This window comes from Micropterus salmoides, unplaced genomic scaffold, assembly GCF_014851395.1.
Source record: "Micropterus salmoides isolate LMB-PRFRI ecotype aquatic unplaced genomic scaffold, ASM1485139v1 Ms_hic_scaffold_6, whole genome shotgun sequence".
Classification (NCBI taxonomy): Eukaryota; Metazoa; Chordata; class Actinopteri; order Centrarchiformes; family Centrarchidae; genus Micropterus; species Micropterus salmoides.
This window is the reverse complement of record NW_024044348.1, coordinates 28132516-28156945: the sequence shown is the minus strand read 5'-3', so window position 1 is coordinate 28156945 and position 24430 is coordinate 28132516. Positions and strand designations below refer to the sequence as shown.

The window sequence follows — 24430 nt, the reverse complement described above, 5'->3', positions numbered from 1 at the left end:
TCCTGGCTGTGAGTTAAGCGCCACATAACTATTTTTTCTAATTTGGAACCAGGGAAATTAATCCATGTCAATGAATGAAAACAGATCCTACAACATGCAAGGTCAAAGGAGGGGGACTACTGTGCCAGTTCCTTTGTAGGTAGATTATAAATCTGGAAATGTCAGTTTGTTATTATCAAAAAGCTGAATATTGTTTTCTATGCATCTATTTAATCTGTGAATATTTAGCTGTTATTAACCACTGGTCAGAAAGGTTCAGTATAAGGCCAGCTGGAAATATAGTCATGAGAGATCTCACACCCTTGAACAGCGAATGCAAGTGCATAATGATGCTGTTAGTGTTGCCCGATTAACTGATTACTTTGCCCTCTCTGCTTGAGTGGTTGTTAATTAATGCCATTCACTCTATACTGTGAAAGCATAACAGTAAATAAGATCACTACTATCAAGTGTAGACATCTTTCTGTGTTACAGCTACCAACCGTAAAGACATTACTCTCCACCAATATACTAAACATCTGCTAAATATAGAATAAAACTCTTCAGACAGGACACAGTCACCTCAAAGGGCTTCACCCCAAGACATTTTACTTGCACTGCACTTGAACAATCCTTTCCACCAGGGCACTTTAATTACGTTGAGAGCACAGTCAAAGCCTCCTTTGACTCAGAACAGGGATTCCAGGCAAACTCTAAAGTCCATATTTCACTGTGCAGGTATACCTCTGCATATATGATGCCCTAAAATGTCACCAGATAAATCCTCAGATTTATTTTCTGAGAAATGTGTACAAGAGAGACAGACATTAGCAGATAAAAGTACTAGTCATACCCCATACAGCACATTAGCTTCACATAAGAGTTCATACAAATATAAGTATAATTAGACGTATGGTGTACATGTCATTAAATACATATAAAGGGGTACAAATGACAATAAATACATAGAAATTAAAACTAAATGAGGTAAAACAAAAGACAAAAAAAAGAGAACAAAATATTGAGATAATGAAATTATAAAATTAATGAACTAATAAGCCAAGAAAAAACAAGACCAAATCCACGATCAAGTATATTAGTCAAAAATTTGCTGAACAAAAAGTTGAGGGTCACCAAGTGTGCTCTGCAGGTGTGACTAGACAAGCCTATATAAACTGCTAGAGGGGGAAGTCTAGGAGAAATGCAAGCAACAGATAACCAAGGACAGCCTCAAATGTAAATAACTCGTGCTGGCATTTCAACCCACAGCCTTTATGTTGTAGCAGGTCTAAACTATGTATGAATTTAAATATATTTATGAGAATTAATACCCAATTATGAATTTTAATATTCGGAAAATTTTAATTCATAAAAAGCTCTCGTTTCGCTGGGGCACCACTGGAGTTGTTATTAACTATAGAATAATTGAATAATTATACAATTATTCACCAGTGATCAGTTAGTTAATAATCGCTCAATTATCTTAAATCAATCAGTCAGTCTCATATCTAAAGGGTAAATTCTCTTGGCAGGGACTTAGAAGTAGGCAATACACACACTTCCTTGGTTACAGTGAATTTATTAACTAACTAAGGTGATATAAAAAGGTGGTTAAATACATCAGAGAAATAAACAATAGCTAAACAATGAGAATGGAGGTTCGATTGTGGGAGGACTTGACTCATACGGCGGAGGAGAACTAATTAAAGTAAGCTATGAGTTTAGGAGTTAAAAAGACAATATTAACACTATGGGACATCCCTGACCACAGAATGTTTTGTTTTGGTCTTACGGTAGGTCGGCGGCCTGCCTTGGCCTGTTGCACGGGTCCTACGCTAGCTGTCCGATTCCTGGCTTTTTGCTAGGGAATTCTCCGGGGTTCTCCGTGTCTGATTGAAGAAAAACCCTCAAGGGTTGGCCGTCCTCCGTCTGGCAATTCGGCTGTTCTTCAGGTGTCCTTTGTTGTCGCTGGCGAAACCACGTGGCTTGGTCTGACCTCGGTGAAGTTAGCTCGACGAAAAGCTTAAAAAGGGAACTTGGTCGTTCTTGAATTAACTAGTGTAACTTAACGGACTGATAACTTTTAACAAAACAAAAGAAAGAAAATATAACAAGTAAAGTAGCTGGAACTGAGGGAAACTGAGGGAAACTGAAGTTGCAGCACTTTGCGTGTGTAGCTTCAAGCGAAACAAAGATTTTGTTGCGCTGGTCGAATTCTTAGGGCGTTGCCGGGAGAGGGCACGTCGGGCGCGTGCCGAAGCGCCGTTGAAGAGCCCAGAACAAGCCGGCAGAGGAGGGTAGCAGAGAGCAAGAGGAAGAGAGCGAACGACGTCGTGTGTCACTCTTTTGTTGTCTGGGGTGTGGTTCCCCAGAGGGCAGTCCTTCGTTTGCCGCTGGGCGGGCCGTTTCCGGTTTCCCGAGGGACTGTCTTTCTAAACTTTCAATATGTCTATAATAAGGAAAATATAATCTATTTGCGCGTATTATAATCAAATATTTTGTATAAGCATTTGGTAACAGGAAAACAATTGTCAGTAATTAGACCTTAAAAGGTTAGCATCTCAGGACGATGGCATGTAATACTTATTTCGTCCACCTGGGGGAGCTCAGGTTACATGACGACAGCTTAGATTAATCCTAAAACAATCTTCTCAGGAGCTGGAAAATTTTGTTTTTTAGCCTTAAATTCAAGCTGGCAATTAATAGAGTATAGTATGACATTTCTTTATCATCATTTCTAAAGGAATTGTGTGAGAAAGTATTGTGAACAAGCATTGGTTACACATAAAATGAAGGAGTGTTCTTAACCTTGCTGAAAATTAAAACACTGCAAAAGTAACTTATTTATATTCTTTTCAGCAATAATATCAACAACAGATAGCAACAACATGGTAACATAACTACTCAAATAGAGGCAAACGTAATCAAGTAACTAAAAGATTATTTAATTAAATAGGCAATGCTTTGAGTCTTTGGAGACTGCAGTCTTTGTTTACATAAAATTCAGGGCTGTCCTTGGTGTCCTGGATTTTGTCACACCTGGGTGTGACCAGGAATATCCCTTCGATGAGAGGTAATTAAACACAGAGCAAGGTCAGTTGCCATGGTTACATGTGTGGGTCAGTTTAGGGTTTCCTGCCCCACACATGAAGAGTTCTGATAGGCTGTTTAGGAAAACGCTAATAGCTGGTTAATGTCCCTTTTGTCAGTTTAACAGTCAGGCACCGCGTTATCAGGCTGCGGAATCAAAGGTGCCAGTTTTACGATCAGGCTGCTTAGGAATAGCACTTAGGGAAAGTGACCTTTCAACCCCCCCTCTCTTTTGGGGTCTCTTCAGCCGTCTGTAGAGGGTTGATAATCAAACCCCCTCCTCCTTCTCTCTGGGAGAGAAAAGAGGAGTTGAGTCTCCAAATTATTTAATATAAAATGCACAAATCCACACTGTTGGTCCACTACAATGTCTCCTGACACTGAAGACTGTGTGAAAAATACATTAACTCAGACAATAGTTAGAGTTGAGAAAATCTACTGTCTAATACCACTCTAAAATCTACAATACTACTGTAGTCACATTGTATAACTAGTTTTTAGTCATTTTATACAACAGCGGTGGACATGCTGACCGAGGGGTCACAAGGTCCATCATGAAGGGTCATGAGATGATAAAGGGGGAAGGAAAGCAGAAAGCAGATGCAACATTAATTCGTTTTTTTTTCTCCTAGCAACAAAAAAGAGGGACCTGCTTACAACAGCAGTTAGACCAGACATTGACATTTTTAGTGAATAAATCACACAATAATGGGAGACAGAAGAGACAGCCCCAAGTTTTTACCCGTGCTCACCCATAAATTCTTTGTTTCAGTTTCTCGCATTTCACTGTGTTAATTATGGCTTGACTAAGAGCCTCACTCTTTTGCTTTGAAACGGATAAGGAGGATGAATGTGCTGTGAGAAGTTAAGAGACCGCTTCAGTTAATCCCTGTCACCTCTCCTCCATGCGTTGACCTGTGTTCAACTGTGGAAACAGAGCAGTAGATATGTTTTCTCCAACTTATTTATTAAATCTCTGCAACCATTTTATTAGACAAAGTAGATGGCTCCCAGAGGGCAAACCTCTGCCAGAGAAATGCATTTGTAAAGATCCATATAGATGTGAGTCAGCTCTAAAGTTTGACATAAAGCAATCGTTTGACATTTAGGGAAATACTCTTTCTTGCCTACAGTGAGATAAAAAGATTGTCTGTATGGTAAATATGAAGCTACAGCCAGAAGCTGGGAAAAGGGGGAGAACAGCTAGCCTGGCTCTGTCTAAATGCAACAAAATCCAGCTGTCAGCACCTCTAAAGCTCACAAATTTATATGTTACACCTCATTTGGTAATTCTGTACAAAAACCAAGAAGTGAAAATTGTTGCAGGGCAACTGCTGCTGTCCTTGAAATGGTCTGACACATTGTCATGTTCGTACTTCTGTTTTAACACGAATTAAACAAACAAGATACAATGTGTTAATTAGTGAACTTCAGAAGTTGCTGGTGGGTGGATTTTGTAACCTATGGACATGGACAGGCTAGCCATTTCCCCCCTGTTTCTAGTCTTTATGCTAAGCTAATCACCTCTGGCTACATTTACCATACAGAGTGGTATTAGTGTTCATCTGATTCTTGGCTAAAGAGCGAATAAGCCCATTTCCCAAAATGTCCCAAACATTTCCCTCCTTCTTGTCTGGCCCCATTAACCTGATGTCAGATAAGTACTGCTCAAAACTCCATCTCCATTTGTGATGATGATTAGCTTAGATTTACGGTCTTTGTAACTTAAAAATATACCACATTCTCTACAACCTCCAGATTCAGCTGACAGACTTAGATCCTCTTGTTGTTTGCAGACATGTTTCTCATGGTCAAAAAGAATATTGTTTTTTCAAGCAGCTCTGTAGCTGCCTGGGTCCTATCTCATGAATCATACCTTATGTAATACTGTAGCTTTTACTGGATGATTTCACACATGACAGACACATTCTAAACTGTGATTTCATAATTACATTTAAAAAATAAATGAATAAGATGATTTGTGTTTTTTTTCCTTGGTGATCATCAATCATGGTTTATTCGCCATCACATGCAGTTATTTTCTTTTCTAACAAATATGTCAGCGAATATGGACTTGAGGTCAGACCACACCCCGGGGGTTTATGTTGCACGACTCTGATTGGTATGTGGAAAAGGTGGCGCGGCTGGAAGAGCACAGGACGCACTGGATAGCAAAAGAGCTGGACAGCTGTTGTAGGTGTCGGTGAACCTGCTCTGTTGCAGAACTTACAGCAGCCTACCTATGGAAAACAAACGGACCAGAACACAGACGAAGCCTCCGTCTTGCTGTGATTTTTAAATACTTGGCGTCCCAGAACTACGCAAAAAGCTAAACCCACATCCATCTCCACTGCACGTAAGTTTTTACGCACCAAGCTTCCTGTAGTTTCAGGGAACATGATAGATATTGGTCATATGGTTTGGTTTTTAATGTGGTTTGGGGATGCACGCACATTTAGTGTCGTAAGTGGGAATAAAAGAAACTATGCGCAGTGTACACACAATTTAATGGAAATGGCTTTGTTTTTCTACATGTGTTGATAAAATCGGTACATCCTTCAAAATGCCATCTGTAGAGCAGGTTATCAGTTTTAAATTGTAGGCTTATTCGGTATGATCTCACTGCAGAACAAGAAAATGTAATAGGCCAAGTCATATTTGCTGCACTTATAGTATCACTGGGAGACATTTGAATGTCATGTGAGAGTGCGGTTATCATTTTTAAAATAATCTTTTGGGGTTGATTATTAACAGAAAATGTTGAGCCTCGTCAAATAATTTCAGTCTTTGCTTATATCAAAATTGGAGAAATGTCAAACGAGAGAGAGAGAGAGAGAGACAGAGAGGGAGGGAGAGTTTTCTACCTAATTATTATAATAATAACTGAATCATCATGATTGCATTAATTCTTGTTATGTTATATTCAAAATGTAAACTTTGTGATTTTGCTGCAAACTGCGTTGGCAACATTGTTTAACCTAAAAATTCATGCCAATAAAGCATATTGAATTGAACTGAATTGAAAACTGCGAGAGAGAAAGAGAGAGAAAGAGAGAGAAAGAGAGAGAAAGAGAGAGTGAAAATGACTATTCTACCATCATGTCATAATAGCTCCTCTTTTATGACATTAAACAAGAGGAGGAAATAAAACATTCAAGGCAAATGGGTTGGGGCAGTCATGACACAATTTTTTTCTCTCTCCTAGAATGATCTCAAAAAGGCCTAAAGTTTATTTTACTAGCTATCCCTCAGAAACACTTCCAGCCAGATCATCCATGATGTGGTGTTTGTATTAACAGAATCCCTCTAATGTCAGTGACAAAGCTCTGCTTTGCTGTGCAGGTGTAGGCACCACATATAGCACAGAGGCTTTCAAGCACTGAACAAGGCCCAGTCGGCTGAAATCGTGTCCTGTTTGCATTTCAAATCACAAATTTAAAAGATGACTTTTTGTTTATTGCAATTTATTGTGAAACAGTTTTTGTGTGGCCCCTCACCACAAAGATTAGTGACATGCTGACCTCATGTTTTTATTTTTTAAACAGTTGTTGATTTTGAAATGAATATTGTTATTATAATAATGAAATTTATTTATAAATTTTATGAATTAATAAGGAAAAATACGATTGATTTTAAACTGTTAATATTAGAACTATTACATGCACTTGAAAACACAGATACCCAACGCGCTTCCGCACGAAGGGGGGAAAGTCATTGCACCCACCACCAATGTGTACTTTAATGTACTGTATACATAATCCTCACGCTCCATCTTTCCAATTCACTGAATTGCAGTGCAAATGAGGTTCCCATATGTGCATAATACTTCCTCTTGATGAGCCGCTGTCTTATTCATTGATGGGATGTTTGTATTTCTCCCACTACACAAATGTGTTTGGATGATCTTTGCCCACTTCATGGCCTCTGACTCATCCGTCTTGTACCTTGTTGATTCTCTCTTTCTGCTTCACTCTTATTACCAGCGCTGATGGATGTGCAGAATGTTTCTTCCTCTGCGAGTGTCAGAAAATGAACACCACTCCGTGCAACTCTGCAGCGACCATGTATCAGTTAATGACCGACCAACTGAACACCAGCTGCAACTGCTCCACGCCTCCTTGTAACTGGACAGCGGGAAGCGGTACCCTGCAGCTGCCCACGTTCACCACAGCAGCCAAAGTCAGAGTGATAATCACCTGTATTCTCTGTGGCATATCAGCCTTTTGCAACCTGGCTGTGCTGTGGGCAGCACACAGCGATGGGAAGCGTAAGTCCCACGTCACAGTGCTGATAATCAACTTGACGGTGGCTGATCTGCTAGTGACCTTCATTGTGATGCCTGTGGATGCCGTGTGGAACATCACAGTGCAGTGGCTCGCTGGGGACTTTGCTTGCAGGCTATTGATGTTTCTTAAGCTGCAGGCGATGTACTCCTGCGCCTTTGTCACCGTGGTGATCAGTCTGGATAGGCAGTCAGCCATCCTCAACCCTCTGGCTATCACTAAGGCCAGAAAGAGGAACAGAGTCATGCTGACTGTAGCGTGGTGCATGAGTGTCGTGCTGTCAGTCCCTCAGGTAAGATCTGGTAACCCAGCTGACGACGCGGGCCAGAGGTCAGGCTTTCATTACACATATCCTGTCTAATATGAACATGGCTACTTTCTATACTGTGACATAATTCTTAGTTTGGATTAAGTTTTTTACACAAATGTTTTATATCCTGTGATTTACAATCTCTGTTCCAGAAATAATCCTTTCCACAAAAACTGTGTGAAATGAAAAAGTATGAAAGGTTTGGCTGCCAGTAGTCCTCCCACCATTAGTCTGAAATAAATGGTGATCCCATTAGCGAGGAAAGTTTCTATTCAATGTGTTTGCATACATGCCCATCCAAACATTGAAGAATATAGCTGGCTTGATTTTTATTTAATTTATTATGGTAATCAAATTCCACAAAGAGACCAAATCAAAGGGAAATTTATCACTGAATGATTATATGGCCAACAAACACACGATTGAAATGCTTTCTATTTATTGTTCCTTTCCCTCCCTAGATATTCCTTTTTCACAACGTAACCATCATTCATCCCAAGGACTTCACTCAGTGTACCACACTTGGAAGTTTTGTCACTCACTGGCATGAAACTGCCTACAACATGTTCACTTTCTCCTGCCTGTTCCTGCTTCCACTGGTCATCATGATCACCTGCTACACCAGGATCTTCTGTGAGATCTCCAAACGACTGAAAAAGGACAACTGTAAGTTCAAATGGAGTCTGAGCTCTGCATGTTCAGTAATTAGCATTTACATAACTGCTGCTGCACAGTTTGTTTGACCCTTTTATTAGTAGATGCACATTGATAAAAGCTGGGCTGTGTTTGTTAGGTGGTTTAATGCTGTAGAGCTGACTGGAATCACATCCATTGTACTGATATGAGCAGCATTGAAAAATATTTCTTTGCAGTCCTGGTTACTCTGAATAGTCCACAGACCCCGTTGTGCACAGTTGTAATAAATCTACCTAAGAGATAGTTGTCTGAACTGTTAACAGTGTATTCTGTGGATTATTCGCTGCTGTTGCTCGAGCAGTTGGTCCGCCACTTTGGTCCATACTGAAATATCTCAAAAACTATCTGATGGATTGCCATGAAATTCACATTCCCCAGAGGATAATTAGCACTTACTATGTTTGTTTTTTCTCTAGCACCACCAGGAGGTTTACATTTTGGGGCATTTTAGTGACATGTCTCATAGGGGTGTGCGCTATGTATCTACGATAATAACTTAAACTAGCCGAGGTACCAGCACAAAAACACTGGTTCAAACACTGCTACAATGATGACAGAATCAAAGCCACTAAGACAACAGATACGACAGAACTCACAGCTAATACAGTGACAGATGAAATTGTTTACTCATACTTGCACAGTTTGATATCATTAATACTTGCGCTGGTGATTTCAGTGTTTTTATAATGTTTTCACTTAAAGAAGTGGTATTATACTTTTTGGCTTTTTCCCTCTCCTTAATGAGTTATATACCTTTTTTGTGCATGTAATAGGTTAGCAAAGTGAAAAAGCCCAAAGCCCGAAAAACACTGTGCTGCAGCACATACTCCTCTCCCTTCCAAACACTAGCTACCCTCCAACCTTCTGATTGGTAGTAGTAGTCCTTAACTAGGAACTTCGCATGTGCAACTCCCAACAAAGATCATTTAGAGACAAGATGTATCACTCCGTAGCTAAAACGAAGCCTTCAACACAGGGTGAAAAGAGGAGCTGCAGCAATGTGCAGTATGACAAAAAATATGGCGTTTTTTGAAAATCAAACCATGTAAACCTGTTCTGGTACAACCCCTAAATAGAATTTTGAACCTGAAAATGAGCATAATACCACCTCTTTAAATTCTTCAGTTTTAAATACATAACACATTTAAATATCCCGTTGTTAACCAATCCTGTTCGGCTCCCAGGCTGTAGTCGGGAAGCACAGGGGAGAATTTGTTTTTATCCAGGGCCGAAAATGCTAACTTCGGGGCTAACCCTCTTTACGCTTTCTTTAACAGTTGGCAAGCAACACATTGGAGCTCCGCTTTAGTATTGAGAAGCTGTAGTCTTTATTCCCTGGCCACTGTAACTTACGCTGTACATTACGCACACCCCTACTCAACAACTATTGGATGAATTGCCATGAAATTTGGTACAGATATCCATCGTAGTCAGAGGATGTTTAGTGACATGGGTGATCCCTTAATTCATTCTTTACTTGATTTCTGACTATGTACTTGCAATATTGACTTTGTGTTTAGTGCTAATTAGCAAATTTTTCTTAGCATGCTAACACACTAATGGTGAAATAATATGCCTGCTAAACATCCGTCACATTAAAAAGCCAGTTGTCTGTTCTGTCATCTGCTCTTCTCCCAGTGCCCTCCAATGAAATGCATTTGCGGCGTTCGAAGAACAACATCCCCAGAGCCCGGATGAGAACTCTAAAAATGAGTATTGTGATTGTTTCGGCTTTTATTATCTGCTGGACTCCATATTACCTGCTGGGACTGTGGTACTGGTTCTTCCCTGATGACCTGGAGGGGAAGGTCTCCCACTCACTGACACACATCCTGTTCATCTTTGGCCTTGTCAATGCCTGCCTGGACCCGGTCATCTATGGCCTGTTTACCATACACTTCCGAAAGGGGCTCCGAAGGTATTACTGCAATGCCACCACGGCGTCTGACCTGGATAATAACACGGTTATAACCGGATCGTTCACTTGTGCTGCCAACTCTTTGACACTGAAGAGAGAGGCAAGCCCTGCCAGCCAGGAGAGGTTCATGATGTGCAGTGAGAACCACAGCAAAGCAGAGTCGATGTCACCAAGAAGCAGCTTTTTAACAGCATACAATGATGCAGAGAGAGATCCAAACCAGTCCAGCACTGAGAGCATCATCTGAGGAGGGTGCAGAGTGGAGGCTCTCTGACAATTTTAACTACTGCTTTTAATTTATTCAGATGTATTCAGTGTCTGACTGTCTGTGTCCTGTATTCCTTGAAAAATACATGTTTAGTGCTCTGTAAATTGTAACTTGTGGTCATCTTGAATTAAATGTATTCACCAGGATTTTCAGTGTCTGTATTGTGAATCATTTGCTAAAGGAAACGTTGCCAGTTAAAACAATGACCAGGCCTGTGAGGTTGGAAGCAATTCACACATATAACTGCAATTGTACACATTCAAATTCCTTTTTCACAGCAATGCCATGTAATTTCTGTGCAGAGCTCTAATTCAAATACACTTCTAAATATGTAGTGACGTGTAGCAGTAGGATCCATGAGGGGGGTGCTCAGTGACGAGCCACTCTCTGTTGAAAAAAGATGGGCTTTCTTATTTTGTTGAGAACAATGTTTGAGACAGGTAGGTTCAGCTTCAGTGGCTATATCATGCCATCCGATTATTAGATGAACCTAAAAGTGTGAGATTGGCTAACATGTCATTTTAGAAGAAGTGTATTAAAACTGTATGTAATTGGCTAAGGAATAGGATTTATTGAGCAACATTTACTATACACATGACTCACTGACAATCACAACAACTTGCATTTTAATAAAATAAATAAATAATGTAGCTTGAAAAGGTATTTAATCTGGGCAGATTGTGAAAACCAGCAGTAAGAACAGGAGTGTGTTTCAGCCCTCCAGGTCTTATCTAGGTCACATTCTACTGTGGCTACAAGACATAATTTCAGACTGAGATGAGAAATTTATCTATCTTAATCCATTATCTAAATTGATTCCTGGATTGCCCATCTTTCATAAACATTTCCTGCACACATGAACTCTTCCTGAATGTGAAATTGAGTACACCAAATCATTTCAAGATAAATACAGCGTACAGGACCAGGAAAGGGGTCCTGATTTTAAATATGACATTTCATTATTTTGTTATTTTCATAATCATCAGTCGATAATTTTCTTGATAAACCGCTTGGTCTATTGTGAAAAATGGCAAGTACAAGTTCCCAGAGCATTCATTGATCTTTATGTAACAAAATAAACTCAAAGTTCCACTTTGGGCTTTTGTAGCTTTCAACTGTTCAACAGGTCGTCATTTAGCTTCAGAGGCAGACAGTTTCCAGACAACTAAATACCTGCCGCTGTCATGAGCAGTGTGTGAACCATGCCATGGCTTTTGGTGGAGCTCATTTTCAGGGAACCTATTGCTGCTGCCTTGCTGTCAGAGCATGCACGCCAGTATCTTTACTAACATGAATTAGTGATGAATCTCCCATGCGTCAGTCTTAAATCAATAGTATCCTAATTTTACGCACGAACCATGATGATGAAGATACAGAAAAATAGAAATACATGGCAAAAACAGAAACATTTAACAAATAATTTCACAACTCATGTTTTTAGGGGAGCTCATGGCTTATTACGATGACATCCCAAATGAATAAAGTCTCATTGCAGGTTCTTAGTTTAAATTTAGGGCCATGGCTTCATTGCTTTTACTGACTGATTACTTTTCCCAGTACAAATCTGATGTTGACAGTAACACATTTCGAGCTGTTTGTATAGACCACCTGTGCTTTGATTTTGCTCTCAATGACTGTGGTACTTTGGCATTGACCCTCATTAAAGCTTTTTAGAAATTCAAATGAGGCTTTTGGGCACATATTAAAATCAGTATCAGTTCCTTTTGCCAGAGAGACCAGACTGACAGTATGATCTGATACGACTGGTGAAGGTAGAATTCAGTCATGCAGCAATGTCGATAAAGCGCTCAGTGAAACGAACACCACAAATACATTGTGTCACATGAATTCCCATTATTGTTCTGCAACCAATCTGAACTCAGACAGGGAGCCACACAGGAATAATTATACAGCTGAACATGGGTGATTGGTTATACATGAACCATATGCTGTCTGATGGATTAAGATCTTCCAACTCTGTGAGCCCGTCTCGCCTATTTTCATCTAATTTACTGTTACCCTGGCACTTAATAAATATAGACATTATTCACTAGCTGATTATGCAACCATGAATTTGAGTGTCCGTTTATCAGACTTAAACGAGCACTCAGCTACTAATGCTGCCCACCAAGCCCATTTCTCCGCAGAGTTTCTGCTTTTGCTTTATTGCTAAAAAATGCCTTTAGAACTGAAAGTTACTGATTATTTACTTTACATCTTGCTACATATTGGGATGATGTCTCAGGGGGTCAAAAATTCGATTAAAGGGGCAATATGTAGTTTTCAGCGGCCGCTAGTGGTGTGGTTTTAAGATGACAAACAGGTGTGTGCTCGTACGTCTGCTCGAACCATAGGCTGCGGCCTTTCTCCAGGCATGTTCAGGCTCTGTTACTTCAACGTTCCCGGCTCAGAGGCAGATCAACACCAGCTCCGTACCTTTCATATAGCGCAGTGAGCCGCATATCAGCACAATACTCATAGTATTAATGTTAGTAAGTTAGACTGAACAATTAAACAGTAAGTAACGTTACTGTAGTGAATAGGTTTTCCTCTGTGTTGTTGTCCAGTACGTTATGTCGCAGTATTGTATATTATGTGGGTCACTTAGTTACAGCGACTGACAGGTGGAGAAGTTGTGGACGTGAATACAGTAAAACGACAATAAATCTAACATCACATTAGCTGACTGCCCTGCCTGCATCCTTGGGCCCCATCCACACAACTGCATTTTCGAATTAAAACAGAGACCTTTTGCTACGTTTGCACCTCCCGTCCAGACTAAAACGGTGAAAACGAAGACCTAAAACGGAGAAGTTTGGAAATGCTGCCAACCTGGCTTTGCATTTCGAAACTCTGGAGGGCGTTTTAGTGAAGACGGGCAAAAACGGAGGACTTTAGAAATGATGACGCAGACACTTACGCTCGGCTCTCTGATTGGGTCTTATAAGTCATGCAAAGCAGAAACACGATGCTACTGACAGAGTTTTTGAGTTGGTATTTTTATTAAAATATTCTGTACCGTGCAAATAACACTTAGGCCTATCTGCCTACACTTATAGGCCACTGTGCATGTTGCCATTTACTTTGCACATACTCCCAGTCTGTTTTCTGATGTTCAGTAACAGTCCCAGTTTGTTATTGGTCCATGTAAAAAAAGAATCTGGTCTGATTCTTCATCTGCATTACTTTATTCTTTCACCATCTACTTCATGTTTACACCACATGTCCAGTGTACCTGAACGGCCAATAGATGTGCGTTTCCAGTCCAGTCGTCTTAATGTAGACGGAGATCAACTCTGATACGCTGCTAAAACACTGCTGTGGATTGAGATCGTTTTTGTTTCAATTCTCTGTTTGTAAACTAAAATGGAGTAGTGTGGATGGGGCCTTATAGGCTAGTATAAACAAAAATCTCACAATTAAAAGCAGAATAGTGGCTGTCCTAAACAACAGAGAAAACATGCGCGTGCTTCAAGTGAGGCTACAGCCCATTGACAAAAAAGGCAGAAAAAAATGTATTTTAATTTAAGTGATTACATTGAAAAACTACATATAGCTCCTTTAAATTATAAACTTTATCAGTGGTATGTTTAGGTACAAAAGTACATACCTCTTTCTCAGTATAGACAGTCAAAGCCCTGAATGAGTATTTTTTAAAGACTGTTGCATGACAGACTATAAAAATCTCTGCACCTTGTTGTTTTGTGTCTTCTGAAAAATTAAGCATTCTAGGACCCTGAAGGCAAAAAAATGGCAACATGCTGTGACTAAATAGGGCCTGAATAGATTCACTAAAATCCATATTACAGATGGGGTGGGGATACAAACATAATGCCATTACTTTTTCACCAGTTGGCAAATTCAAGATCAGTGCATCAAATCAGTTCAGTCACATCTGGACATGTGAGACAGTATTAAACAAGAGCTTCCTCTCTTGTATAGTGCATTTAACCGGCAGAGCCGCTGATTCAATGAGTGGCTGTAAGATAATCAATTGACAATCAAAACAAAATACTTCAGCAGCTTATTCTCCCTCAATCATGTTATGAGTTACCATAAACAACGGACACAGTCCTGCAACGTTTGATCTAATTACCATGGCATTTACTGCGCGCGGGACTTGTACATAAATGGTACATTCAAGCACTTACCAAATGAGTTCACACAATGCTGGTTAAGCCTATCAGCACCACGTAAATATCTCTGAATCGCTCACGGCAACGTTTACAGCTGGGGAATGTGTTGCTGCTGAGTGCACAAGACCAAACAATTTCATACTTTTCGTTATTATTAGTCCCCTGCAAGTTAAGTTTTCCACCATGTATAAATATAGTGTCAGTTTGTCCTGGTGTGTTGCAGTACTGGTGTGTAAGCTATTCTAGTCACTAGATAAATGACATGTCTTGTTAACAGCACTTCAGCTGCTCAGATGAGTGCTGGTTAGTTAATGTATGTACCTGTTTGGTTCGTGACAGGACTTGATTTCAGTGGAACTTTCTGTTGCTGCAGCAGAAACATTCATTAAAAGATGTATTTTTGTAAGCAGTATTCATTTTGTTGTCTTGATTGTTACAAACTCAAGTTTAATTTAAAAGCTGATAGCTAAATTAGAGGCATTGTGTAATTTTGTGATTCATAATCCAAATAGTCAATTACTCTCAAATTAGCCCTAAATCACTCTCACTGCCAGAAGGGGAGACAAAGGCTCCACACTGCAGGTTTAGATTTTACTATGGTTTTATTCATTTTACTTTAATGTGTACTGCCCTCATTGTTTAAATATCATACTTCATTATTTGCAATGTTTCTTTATTTACTGCTCAGTATATAATTTATATCTTTATTAGGTGCGAAAGGGGTGTCAAGTCTGGAATGCATAGTTTACAACAGCATCCATTCACTTAACAAAAAGGAAAAAAAAAACATATACACTATATTGCGCTAATTGCAGCAATTTCACATGGCAAATTACATCTGTGTGTAATAATCTGTGTCAAGGAGAGCAGAGCAGTAAAGGTGCTATAAATTAAAATGTACATGCACACATACAAAAGTACCGAAATTAATCTGTTGCAGTTCTTCAGCTGGCTGCAGCTCTGCTATGTCTATGTTGTACCATCACTGCAGTATCCTGCAGCTGCTTCCAGGTCTCCATTATTGCTTTGTTCCTTTCATCCACAGACAGTGCTCTGCACATGAAAATACAGGAAACACATGACAAGACACTAGTTTAACATGCTAATATGAATTTTTTGGGCTGACTCATCAAGCGAACACATAAAAAATTACTGTACACAATATATTCAGATTATGGTGCCATTAAAACACAAAAAATGCCTTTGCCAACCTTTGCTGAAGGTAGAAATTGCAGGTTTCCTCGAAAGTGACACAGCTCAATGTTTTTTGTTTTGTTTTTGTTTGTGAAACATTGTACTCCTTAATGATGTCAGACTCTCCGAAACAGAAGATGAAAAGTTGACTCTGGCTTCTGTCTTTAGAAGAAGCACCGCAGCTGGGGTCCTGGTCACCTGTGTAAGACAATGAAAGTTCTATTTCATGTAACTTTGCGTAACTTTGTGTAACGTTGTGTAACGTTGTGTAACTTTCCTATGACGTAATGCAAAACAAATCAAACATTTGGCTTTGCGTTTACCTTTTATGAACAGAGTTTGCTGTCTGGTGTTCAGAGCATAAACAGGAGTGCAGGGAGTAGCAATCACATGAGTTGTGGGAGGAATCAAGAAGCACACAGTGGTTTTGTTGATGACATCTTGGAGGAACATTTTTCCATTTCTTTGCACCACAAGCGACTAGTTGAGGCAAGAAAAATAAAGTAGAAAATACTGTAAGTTTTAGAAATTTTGTATTATGAACTAAACTCAGTTACTAACTTCTTGTTCTTACCAAGCTCTGCAGGAAAGGCACTGATATAGTGACAGTTGGGAGGTCCTTGCTGTCTTTTGGCCTGTAGATAGGAAATAATGTGTGAAAATGTTTTGCCTGATGCAATATGATTGCATTTATAATGTATTGCATGTATAAATAAAATATGTAAATATGTATGTATTACACAGACCTTTCAGTCAGCTGCATTGTGCAGGATTGTGTCCCTCGCCCTGTGGTTACTGTATGAATTGCTCCACTTTTACACAGCACCAAAAGATGGACTTTTGCTGCAGTAAAAGTCTGGGAATCATTAGCAGACACAGGCCAATAATCCACAAACTGCATTCTGAAGAAGGCACTGTCTGCTGCTGACACTAAGACAACACACAATGGAGAGCCTGCAGGGAAGACAAGAAAATGAAAGCGAATCAAACAAGCCATGACCTTGTTTATATTACAAACCTCTAACAAGCAGAAATGGCTGTAAGCTTGGCTAATAGCTTGTCAGTCACTCACAAACACACATGAAGTGTCATTACATCTTCCCACAAACTGATTCAGCCTTATTATCGCTAACCAATTAACATTCTTTCGGTGAAATTCTAAATATATCTCACGATTAACTGAGAGCTTGATAGAATTCACTGAGTCATGCTTTGATGTGTGCGAGTGTTTGGGGGGCATTGAACCACAGAAGCACTAAGAACACAGACCTAACAGTATGCTAGTGTAACTGACTTGTTGAAGAAGACGCCTCTTGACACTTTCTTGTTGTGTTAATTAAAATTTACAATATCTGTTATATAATTTCTGCATATAAATTGTGTCAACATGTCACCAATTAGGTAGCTGGTTTATGACAAATAATCTCTAAAATCTTCTAAAATCTAATCTTCTCTGCCCAAAAGTTATTCAGGGAAATTTGAAAACATTAGGAAATATACTACATTTACTTACTTTCGCAGGTTACCTACAAATGTAGCTAGACGTGAACACGAGTATCGTATCTTTGTCACTTGTTTTCATTAAAAACGGCTATCTTTTTAATTAACACCAAGGACATTGCTGAAGGTTCAGTTGCATGTCAGTTTGTCTCGGTCACGTTTTTTTGGACATTTGGCGTTGTGCACCTGGAACGCTTGGAGGTCGTAAATTAGAATTGCTCCAAACACCATGAAAAACTTATCCACACCTGGAAATTACTAATCAAATTCTATACTGCGTATGAGCTCTGGCTACAGCTAAATGACACTGGGGTCAGATTTGCTGAAATATTAGAGATACCTCACCATAAGATTTGCTCACCAGATTGTCTGTCCGAGACACACACCAAAGCGCCATCGAGCCCAAGAGCTATGTAATGGGTGCATCTACTAACAGCAGAGCAGAGGATTTCCTGTTCATTTGGCCACAACACATCTGGCATGGGTTCCACATCTGCCTCAAAAAGAGAAGGGTCAAAACCAAAAATGTATGCCTGTCCTCTACAAAGAAAAAAGCACCGTACACGTGAGCTCTTCACAAGCGGGACCACATTTTAAAGATGCGGTTTTGAGCATCTCTAGCAAATTCATGTCAAATAAATGAACAAATAAATATCCTATACCTGGTTTGTTCTTAGGTGTTTTTTTCAGCAAATACTGAAGAAGATTATGGCTGCCACTCCACCACACACAGACAGCAACAGGCAATCCTGCTGAGAAAAGGTCAGAAATTAAAGATGACATTAATAGGAGCATAGCCTGTCACCACAGACTTGAAAATGCGTTTAGAAAGGATTGAATGAATATGAGGGATGTAATCCACAGGAATTCATTAGTAGGGGTATACCCTTGTGCCTGTCAATCTGCAATTCTCCAAAGGTTATTCAGTAAAACAGAAAGTCCCTGATTATGATCTATTATTCTGTCACATGGTTTTGTGGGAATGCCTCTGAAACTGTGCTGGGCAACTGTATTAAATTATTCTTTATCATGGAAAGTTCACATATTCAACACTCAAATTTCAAATACTGGAGAAGCCAGCACCCTCCCTCCTCCATTACAAACCTGGCTGAGACTTTGCTTTACTTTCACCAGGAAACTGAGCACAAGGCAGAAGAAAGTGGTGGGTGCAACGTCTGAAAAAGAATCAGTGCAACATGAGACAAGAAGAAGGCTGAGAATTACATAAAATTATTTATTTACAGGCAATATTGTCAATATTAGCCCAACTAAGGTTTCAGAAGGTGGGTTGAAGTCAGGGGGTCTGACCAAAAAACAAATAAAATACTTAAAAGACTCAAACACATTTCATGCAAATACTTAAATCAAAGCCCATGTATGTATTACGTAATTATGTTGTGTATTAAAACTACAACAGAACTAGCTCAGTTGTGAAATGATGATTGTATTTTTGTATAGTTTATTGTACCTTGGGCTTTCAATTGTTTTTCCTGCATCTGTATTGAAACACCCAAGTTCCTCCCATTGGTAACAGCTGCTGGTGTCTCTGTCCAGAGCCAAACTGTGTGTCAAAAAGTCTGCCATCTGCAAGACCTCAAGCCCTGCAAAATAGCAGAAACATGATGTGATATTTACTCGGCTGTATTTGGCATGCTCATGCTGTTTTACTTCAATTATACCACACTACATTTTTGGTCCAGGTAAAATTATACCCGCTGGTATTTTGGGTGGCTTGATTTTTATCTTGACTGCGACTGGAGACCATTTCACATCCACATCTCCAGAGAAGTTTGGGTCCTAAGGATAAAAAAAAATCCTGTCAGCTACTCTGGATTGCAACACGTTTCAAGCTTAGTGCTCTTCCTCAGATAACACTGAGTCCAAGTCTTTTTGTGCTCTTTATGCCATTATATACAGGTGCTGGTCATATAGTTAGAATATCATCAAAAAGTTGATTTATTTCAGTAATTCCATCCATTCAAAAAGTGAAACTTGTATAATGTATACATTCATTCCACAGACTGATATATTGCAAGTGTTTATTTCATTTAATTTAGATGATTATGACTGACAACTAATGAAAACCCCCAAATCAGTATCTCAGAAAATTTGATTATTGTGAAAAGGTTCAATATTGAAGACACCTGGTGCCACACTATAATCAGCTAATTAACTCAAAACACCTGCAAAGGCCTTTAAATGGTCTCTCAGTCTAGTTCTGTAGGCTACACAATCATGGGGAAGACTGCAGACTTGACAGCTGTCCAAAAGACGACCATTGACACCTTGCACAAGGAGGGCAAGACACAAAAGGTCATTGCTAAAGAGACTGGCTGTTCACAGAGCTCTGTGTCCAAGTACATTAATAGAGAGGCGAAGGGAAGGAAAAGGTGTGGTAGAAAAAAAGTGTACAAGCAGTAGGGATAACCGCACCATGGAGAGGATTGTGAAACAAAACCCATTCAAAAATATGGGGGAGATTCACAAAGAGTGGCCTGCAGCTGGAGTCAGTGCTTCAAGAACCACCACGCACAGACGTACGCAAGACATGGGTTTCAGCTGTCGCTTTCCTTGTGTCAAGCCACTCTTGAACAAGACACAGCGTCAGAAGCGTGTCGCCTGGGCTAAAGACAAAAAGGACTGGACTGCTGCTGAGTGGTCCAAGGTTATGTTCTCTGATGAAAGTAAATTTTGCATTTCCTTTGGAAATCAAGGTCCCAGAGTCTGGAGGAAGAGAGGAGAGGCACAGAATCCACGTTGCTTGAAGTCCAGTGTAAAGTTTCCACAGTCAGTGATGGTTTGGGGTGCTGGGCTGCTGACCAACTTTATGGAGATGTAGATTTAATTTTCCAACAGGACTTGGCACCTGCACACAGTGCCAAAGCTACCAGTACCTGCTTTAAGGACCATGGTATACCTGTTCTTAATTGGCCAGCAAACTCGCCTGACCTTAACCCTATAGAAAATCTATGGGGTATTGTGAAGAGGAAGATGCGATACGCCAGACCCAACAATGCAGAAGAGCTGCAGGCCACTATCAGAGCAACCTGGGCTCTCATAACACCTGAGCAGTGCCACAGACTGATCGACTCCATGCCAATTCAGGTAAAAGGAGCCCCAACTAAGTATTGAGTGCTGTACATGCTCATACTTTTCAGTTGGCCAACATTTCTAAAAATCCTTTTATTGTATTGGTCTTAAGTAATATTCTAATTTTCGGAGATACTGAATTTGGGTTTTTCATTAGTTGTCAGTTTTAATCATCACAATTAAATGAAATAAACATTTGAAATGTATCAGTCTGAGTGTAATGAATGAATATAACATCCAAGTTTCACTTTTTGAATGGAATTACTGAAATAAATCAACTTTTTGATGATATTCTAATTATATGACCAGCACCTGTATTTATACACACCTTTAGCATTTTCTCACTTTTCTAGATTCAATGGCTCCCCTCCTTTTTTCTTTGTGTTCAATTTAAAACCAATGACTTAAATAAAAATAAAAACTTAACGAAGCACAGACTCAATGACAATAAAATTTCACTGTTGGTAAGATGCCTAATATGATTCCTCCTACACAATAATGTCCAAACCAGCCTACCAATTACATTTGAGTATATATACCTGTTTTTGTGATAGTGCCAATTCTAATTCCTTCAGCCATGCTTCTGCGGGGAAATGATAGACCTCGAGCCAAAGAACGCCGTTGCCTGATAGGAGGTTGAAATTCACATGATTCAGAATTTGAATGTGTAGTCTTTCATTAAAATCACGTAATAAAAAAAGCTCAAACAGAAAGTAGTCCTCACTTACAGCTGATTGATGCAGCTCCATAATCTCCCCCCTCAGATAGTTCAAAGGTCAAGCAAATGCTCCTTTTGTTGATATTCTCCTGATATTGAAAGAATTTTTTGAACCTGTTAATTTTTTTCCTATTGAATGGTGGTGCACAAACACAATATGACACTGACAATACGCACCATGGTGTTAATAACACAGAGGAGGTGAATGCCTTCACAGTGATATGCAAAGACTCTGGCAACACCTGCAGTGGAAGATGATGTCAGCTGATGTCAGTATGATGATTCATTTTTAACAAAGACCCTGTTTTAGGTGGTGGGGGGCCTGGTGGGGCTTTCCAGTTTTAACTGTTCTTTTCTCTAATTCTCAGGTGTTACTGTCTCTGTTCAGCACAGCACTAGTTTGTGACTTCAGGATCAAGCTAGAGCAATTCAAGAGTCCAAGTAAGTGTCAATCTGTTCGTTTATTTGTGAAAATCTTACAATCTATACAGGTTCTATGCAGGTGAGGGATGATAAACAGAGGCTGAAGAGAAGCACGGTGGTGGATCAGAGGTGTACTACCCACCCATATCATCAACAGTGCCAAGCAGATAGGTATTCTCAGCCATTCTGGTCATTTGAGTAGATGTGATTTCCAAGCTGTCCTGCAGCCGCTCTGCAAGACAGATGAGAGAAGATGCACACCACACAGACAAGCCCTGGGAGTGACCCAGACTGAGGTACCTGCCGTCTTCCGAGCACGCCAGGCAGTTGGTGCTCTCTGGAAGCTGACAGATAAGACAGTAAAAAATTGATACCCACATTTCATTTGGAAAACACTGATGTTTTCATTCAATAACCTATATATTTTAATTTGTAGAATAAAAAGACTTTATTTGACTGCCTTTTGGACACATATGACACTGGGCTACACAGATAATCTTGACTTGATCTGTCGTTATTCAATAATAATTCAATAATACACAGTTTAGTAAGAGTTTTGCCTGATGGGTTGTCAAGTATTTGACATTTAGCATGATCTCTGTCATGAACAAATGTCCAGCAATAACCTGATAACTTTAAACTCCCCATCTCTACCTGTGCTACACTGGGCAGCTCAAAAGTAGAAGTTTTCTTTCTGGATGTCTCTGTTTTGCAAGGTGCTTCCATTTCTGAGTCTGGGGTACCTTAACTGGTGTACAAGGACATCCTATAACCAAAAAAAAAAGTAATTTGATACAAAGCATTTGACTTGCAAAGCATTTAGTTTTCTGTAACCATCTGAATTTGATGCAACACCACAACAGCTGGGCAAGAAAGAATGTCCCAGGTTATGTCTAACCATGCAGACATACGCAGTGATGGAAGAATTACTGAGATTTTTTAGTCATCTAAAGGACCAGTTCCACATGGTAAAAATGTATAAAAAATACCCCATCACAAGTAAAGGTCCTGTCTTAGTTACATAAAAGGACAGAAGTAGCTATTAGCATCAAACCTGCAGATCTTCTACCAGTCATTAATAGACAGTGCTCTGTTCTCTGTTCTACAGTGGCGTGCTGGGTTGGTGGCATCAAGGCTGGTGAGACCTAACAAGCTGGTAAGGAAGGCCAGCTCTGTGGTCGGTCTGGAACTGGACAGTCTGGGGTCAGTGGCGGAGAGGAGGATGAAGGTTAAAATCAAAGTCATCCTGGATAACCCCCCCTCAATCCCTCTATGACGAGCTGTGTACATCAATACGTCATCCCACCCAGGTGGACTGTCACACAATTCTCCCTCTCCATTGTCTGTTGGACTAATTTAGATATTTGGTTTATATTATATTATGCTTATTAGTTATTATGTAGCATACTCTACAATACTATTTGTATACAATACTCATACTATACCAGATGATTATTGATATCCTATGCAATGCTGTACTATACTATATACTTTATACAATATACTATAATATATGACTAAATTTTAGTCCCATACGCACCAGCACGTACCTTGAGATCCTCGGGCAGAGGTCTGCTGTCTGTTCCAGAGTCTCGACTGAAAACTAAAGGGGACAGAGCGTTTGCTGTCAGGGCCCCGAGGCTCTGGAACAGCCTGCCCGAGGAAATCAGGTCGGCTGAGTCAGTGAACTCTTTTTATCCCTTTTATTTTATTCTATTTACTAATTTTATATTTATCTTAAACGTGTATTTTAATCTTTTCAGTGTTTTCTTGCTTTTATCTTGTATTGTTTTTGTATTATTGTCTTTTGGGTATTATTGTCTTTACACTTAAAGCACTTTGTAACTTGTTTTTGAAAAGTGCTCTACAAATAAAGATTATTATTATTATTATTATAAATTTCATCTTATACGATTGCGTACATCCATTACTGTATACTTTACTATATTTTACTATACAGTATATAACCAGTATACTATGTATTACATTCCTGTATCAATACAGTTAAACACTAAGTATCGTTAACGTTATAGTCGACTAGTTGACAACTAACGTTAAATGTAACGTTAGAGGAGTAAGTCAGTCCATATCGGTGCATCACATTCAGTCTCGGTCTGGCTGAGAAAGAGTCATGTTGCAGCTGTATTTGTAATTAAATAGCAACTTCGTTGAATTCTCTGTTAATTTCACCACAAAAGTGTTCACACACAAGTTAGCTATTGCTAACAGCTAACGTTACAACAAACACGGTGAACAAGTAAGGACAACAGAAAAGGTGAACACTTTAGGCTACAAATATAAAACTATCTTTGGTTAGGTAGAACTTAAAATAATGTCACTTCGAAATAGCATTTCATTTCACATCATTGGCCAGGGGTCTTACCTTAATTTGACCCTAATTTATAGTTTCACACCGGCAGCCCTATGAAGGTGTAGGTTAGCTAGTGTTTCACGGTCGACATGACAACGGTGTTACGGTTGGACCGAGTCCAACGCGGCTGTCGATAGATGAATATGCACAAATTGAGGTTTTCTGTCTCAGCTTCCAACCCAGACAATTCAGACTAATCAGTAGTGAGATAAGGCACACGCTGCTGTTTCATATACACATACTAACTAATTACACGCCCTGAGAAAGTCATTCAAGTTGCTCCTGTGAATAACAGATCAATCAGGCATTAGTAAATACAACTTAGAAACCCTTGTAAGTAGTAATGTTTTATTCAGTGTTCAACAATGAAGGTTCTTTTGTGTTCATAACTGTATGTTTTGGGGGTTCGATTTCATCCCATGAACTAGGCACTTTTATTTGCATGACAAAAATA

General features: G+C 39.5%; 2 protein-coding genes across 5 annotated transcripts; one reads left to right on the top strand and one right to left on the bottom strand.

Annotated features, from left to right (window-relative positions):
- The first annotated feature begins 5214 nt into the window (after positions 1-5214).
- Positions 5215-10682, top strand: LOC119889694 (putative gonadotropin-releasing hormone II receptor). The gene is made up of 4 exons (XM_038700483.1): positions 5215-5425; positions 7053-7644; positions 8124-8328; positions 9997-10682. The coding sequence occupies exons 2-4, from the start codon at positions 7099-7101 to the stop codon at positions 10521-10523; spliced, it is 1278 nt and encodes a 425-aa protein (XP_038556411.1). The 5' UTR covers positions 5215-5425; positions 7053-7098; the 3' UTR covers positions 10524-10682.
- Positions 10683-15336: 4654 nt separating this feature from the next.
- On the bottom strand, positions 15337-24207 carry wdr93 (WD repeat domain 93). 4 transcript variants are annotated; one of them, XM_038701054.1, is made up of 17 exons: positions 23989-24205; positions 22660-22803; positions 22260-22371; positions 21748-21949; positions 21360-21424; positions 21193-21271; positions 21004-21089; positions 19087-19171; positions 18843-18975; positions 18479-18549; positions 18037-18126; positions 17736-17867; positions 16621-16828; positions 16449-16509; positions 16198-16354; positions 15892-16072; positions 15337-15733 (listed from the first exon to the last, which is right to left on the bottom strand). In XM_038701054.1, exons 3-17 carry the CDS (start codon positions 22329-22331, stop codon positions 15625-15627), a joined length of 1731 nt encoding a protein of 576 aa, XP_038556982.1. In that variant the 5' UTR covers positions 22332-22371; positions 22660-22803; positions 23989-24205; the 3' UTR covers positions 15337-15624. The 4 variants fall into 4 exon arrangements, with proteins under 4 accessions (XP_038556982.1, XP_038556984.1, XP_038556983.1 ...); XM_038701056.1 differs by having other exon boundaries at positions 18037-18123; positions 23989-24203; XM_038701055.1 differs by lacking the exon at positions 22660-22803 and having other exon boundaries at positions 23989-24207.
- Between the last annotated feature and the right edge of the window lie 223 nt (positions 24208-24430).

Bases quoted from the DNA above. Each gene is read 5' to 3' on its own strand.
- LOC119889694 (XM_038700483.1), top strand. From the start codon at position 7,099: ATGAACACCACTCCGTGCAACTCTGCAGCGACCATGTATCAGTTAATG. The intron at 7,645-8,123 runs GTAAGATCTGGT...TTCCCTCCCTAG, and splicing joins TCGTGCTGTCAGTCCCTCAG to ATATTCCTTTTTCACAACGT. The intron at 8,329-9,996 runs GTAAGTTCAAAT...CTCTTCTCCCAG, and splicing joins ACGACTGAAAAAGGACAACT to TGCCCTCCAATGAAATGCAT.
- wdr93 (XM_038701055.1), bottom strand. From the start codon at position 22,331: ATGGAAGCACCTTGCAAAACAGAGACATCCAGAAAGAAAACTTCTACT. The intron at 18,550-18,842 runs GTACAATAAACT...ATTCTTTTTCAG, and splicing joins AAAACAATTGAAAGCCCAAG to ACGTTGCACCCACCACTTTC. The intron at 16,073-16,197 runs GTAAACGCAAAG...TGTCTTACACAG, and splicing joins GCAAACTCTGTTCATAAAAG to GTGACCAGGACCCCAGCTGC.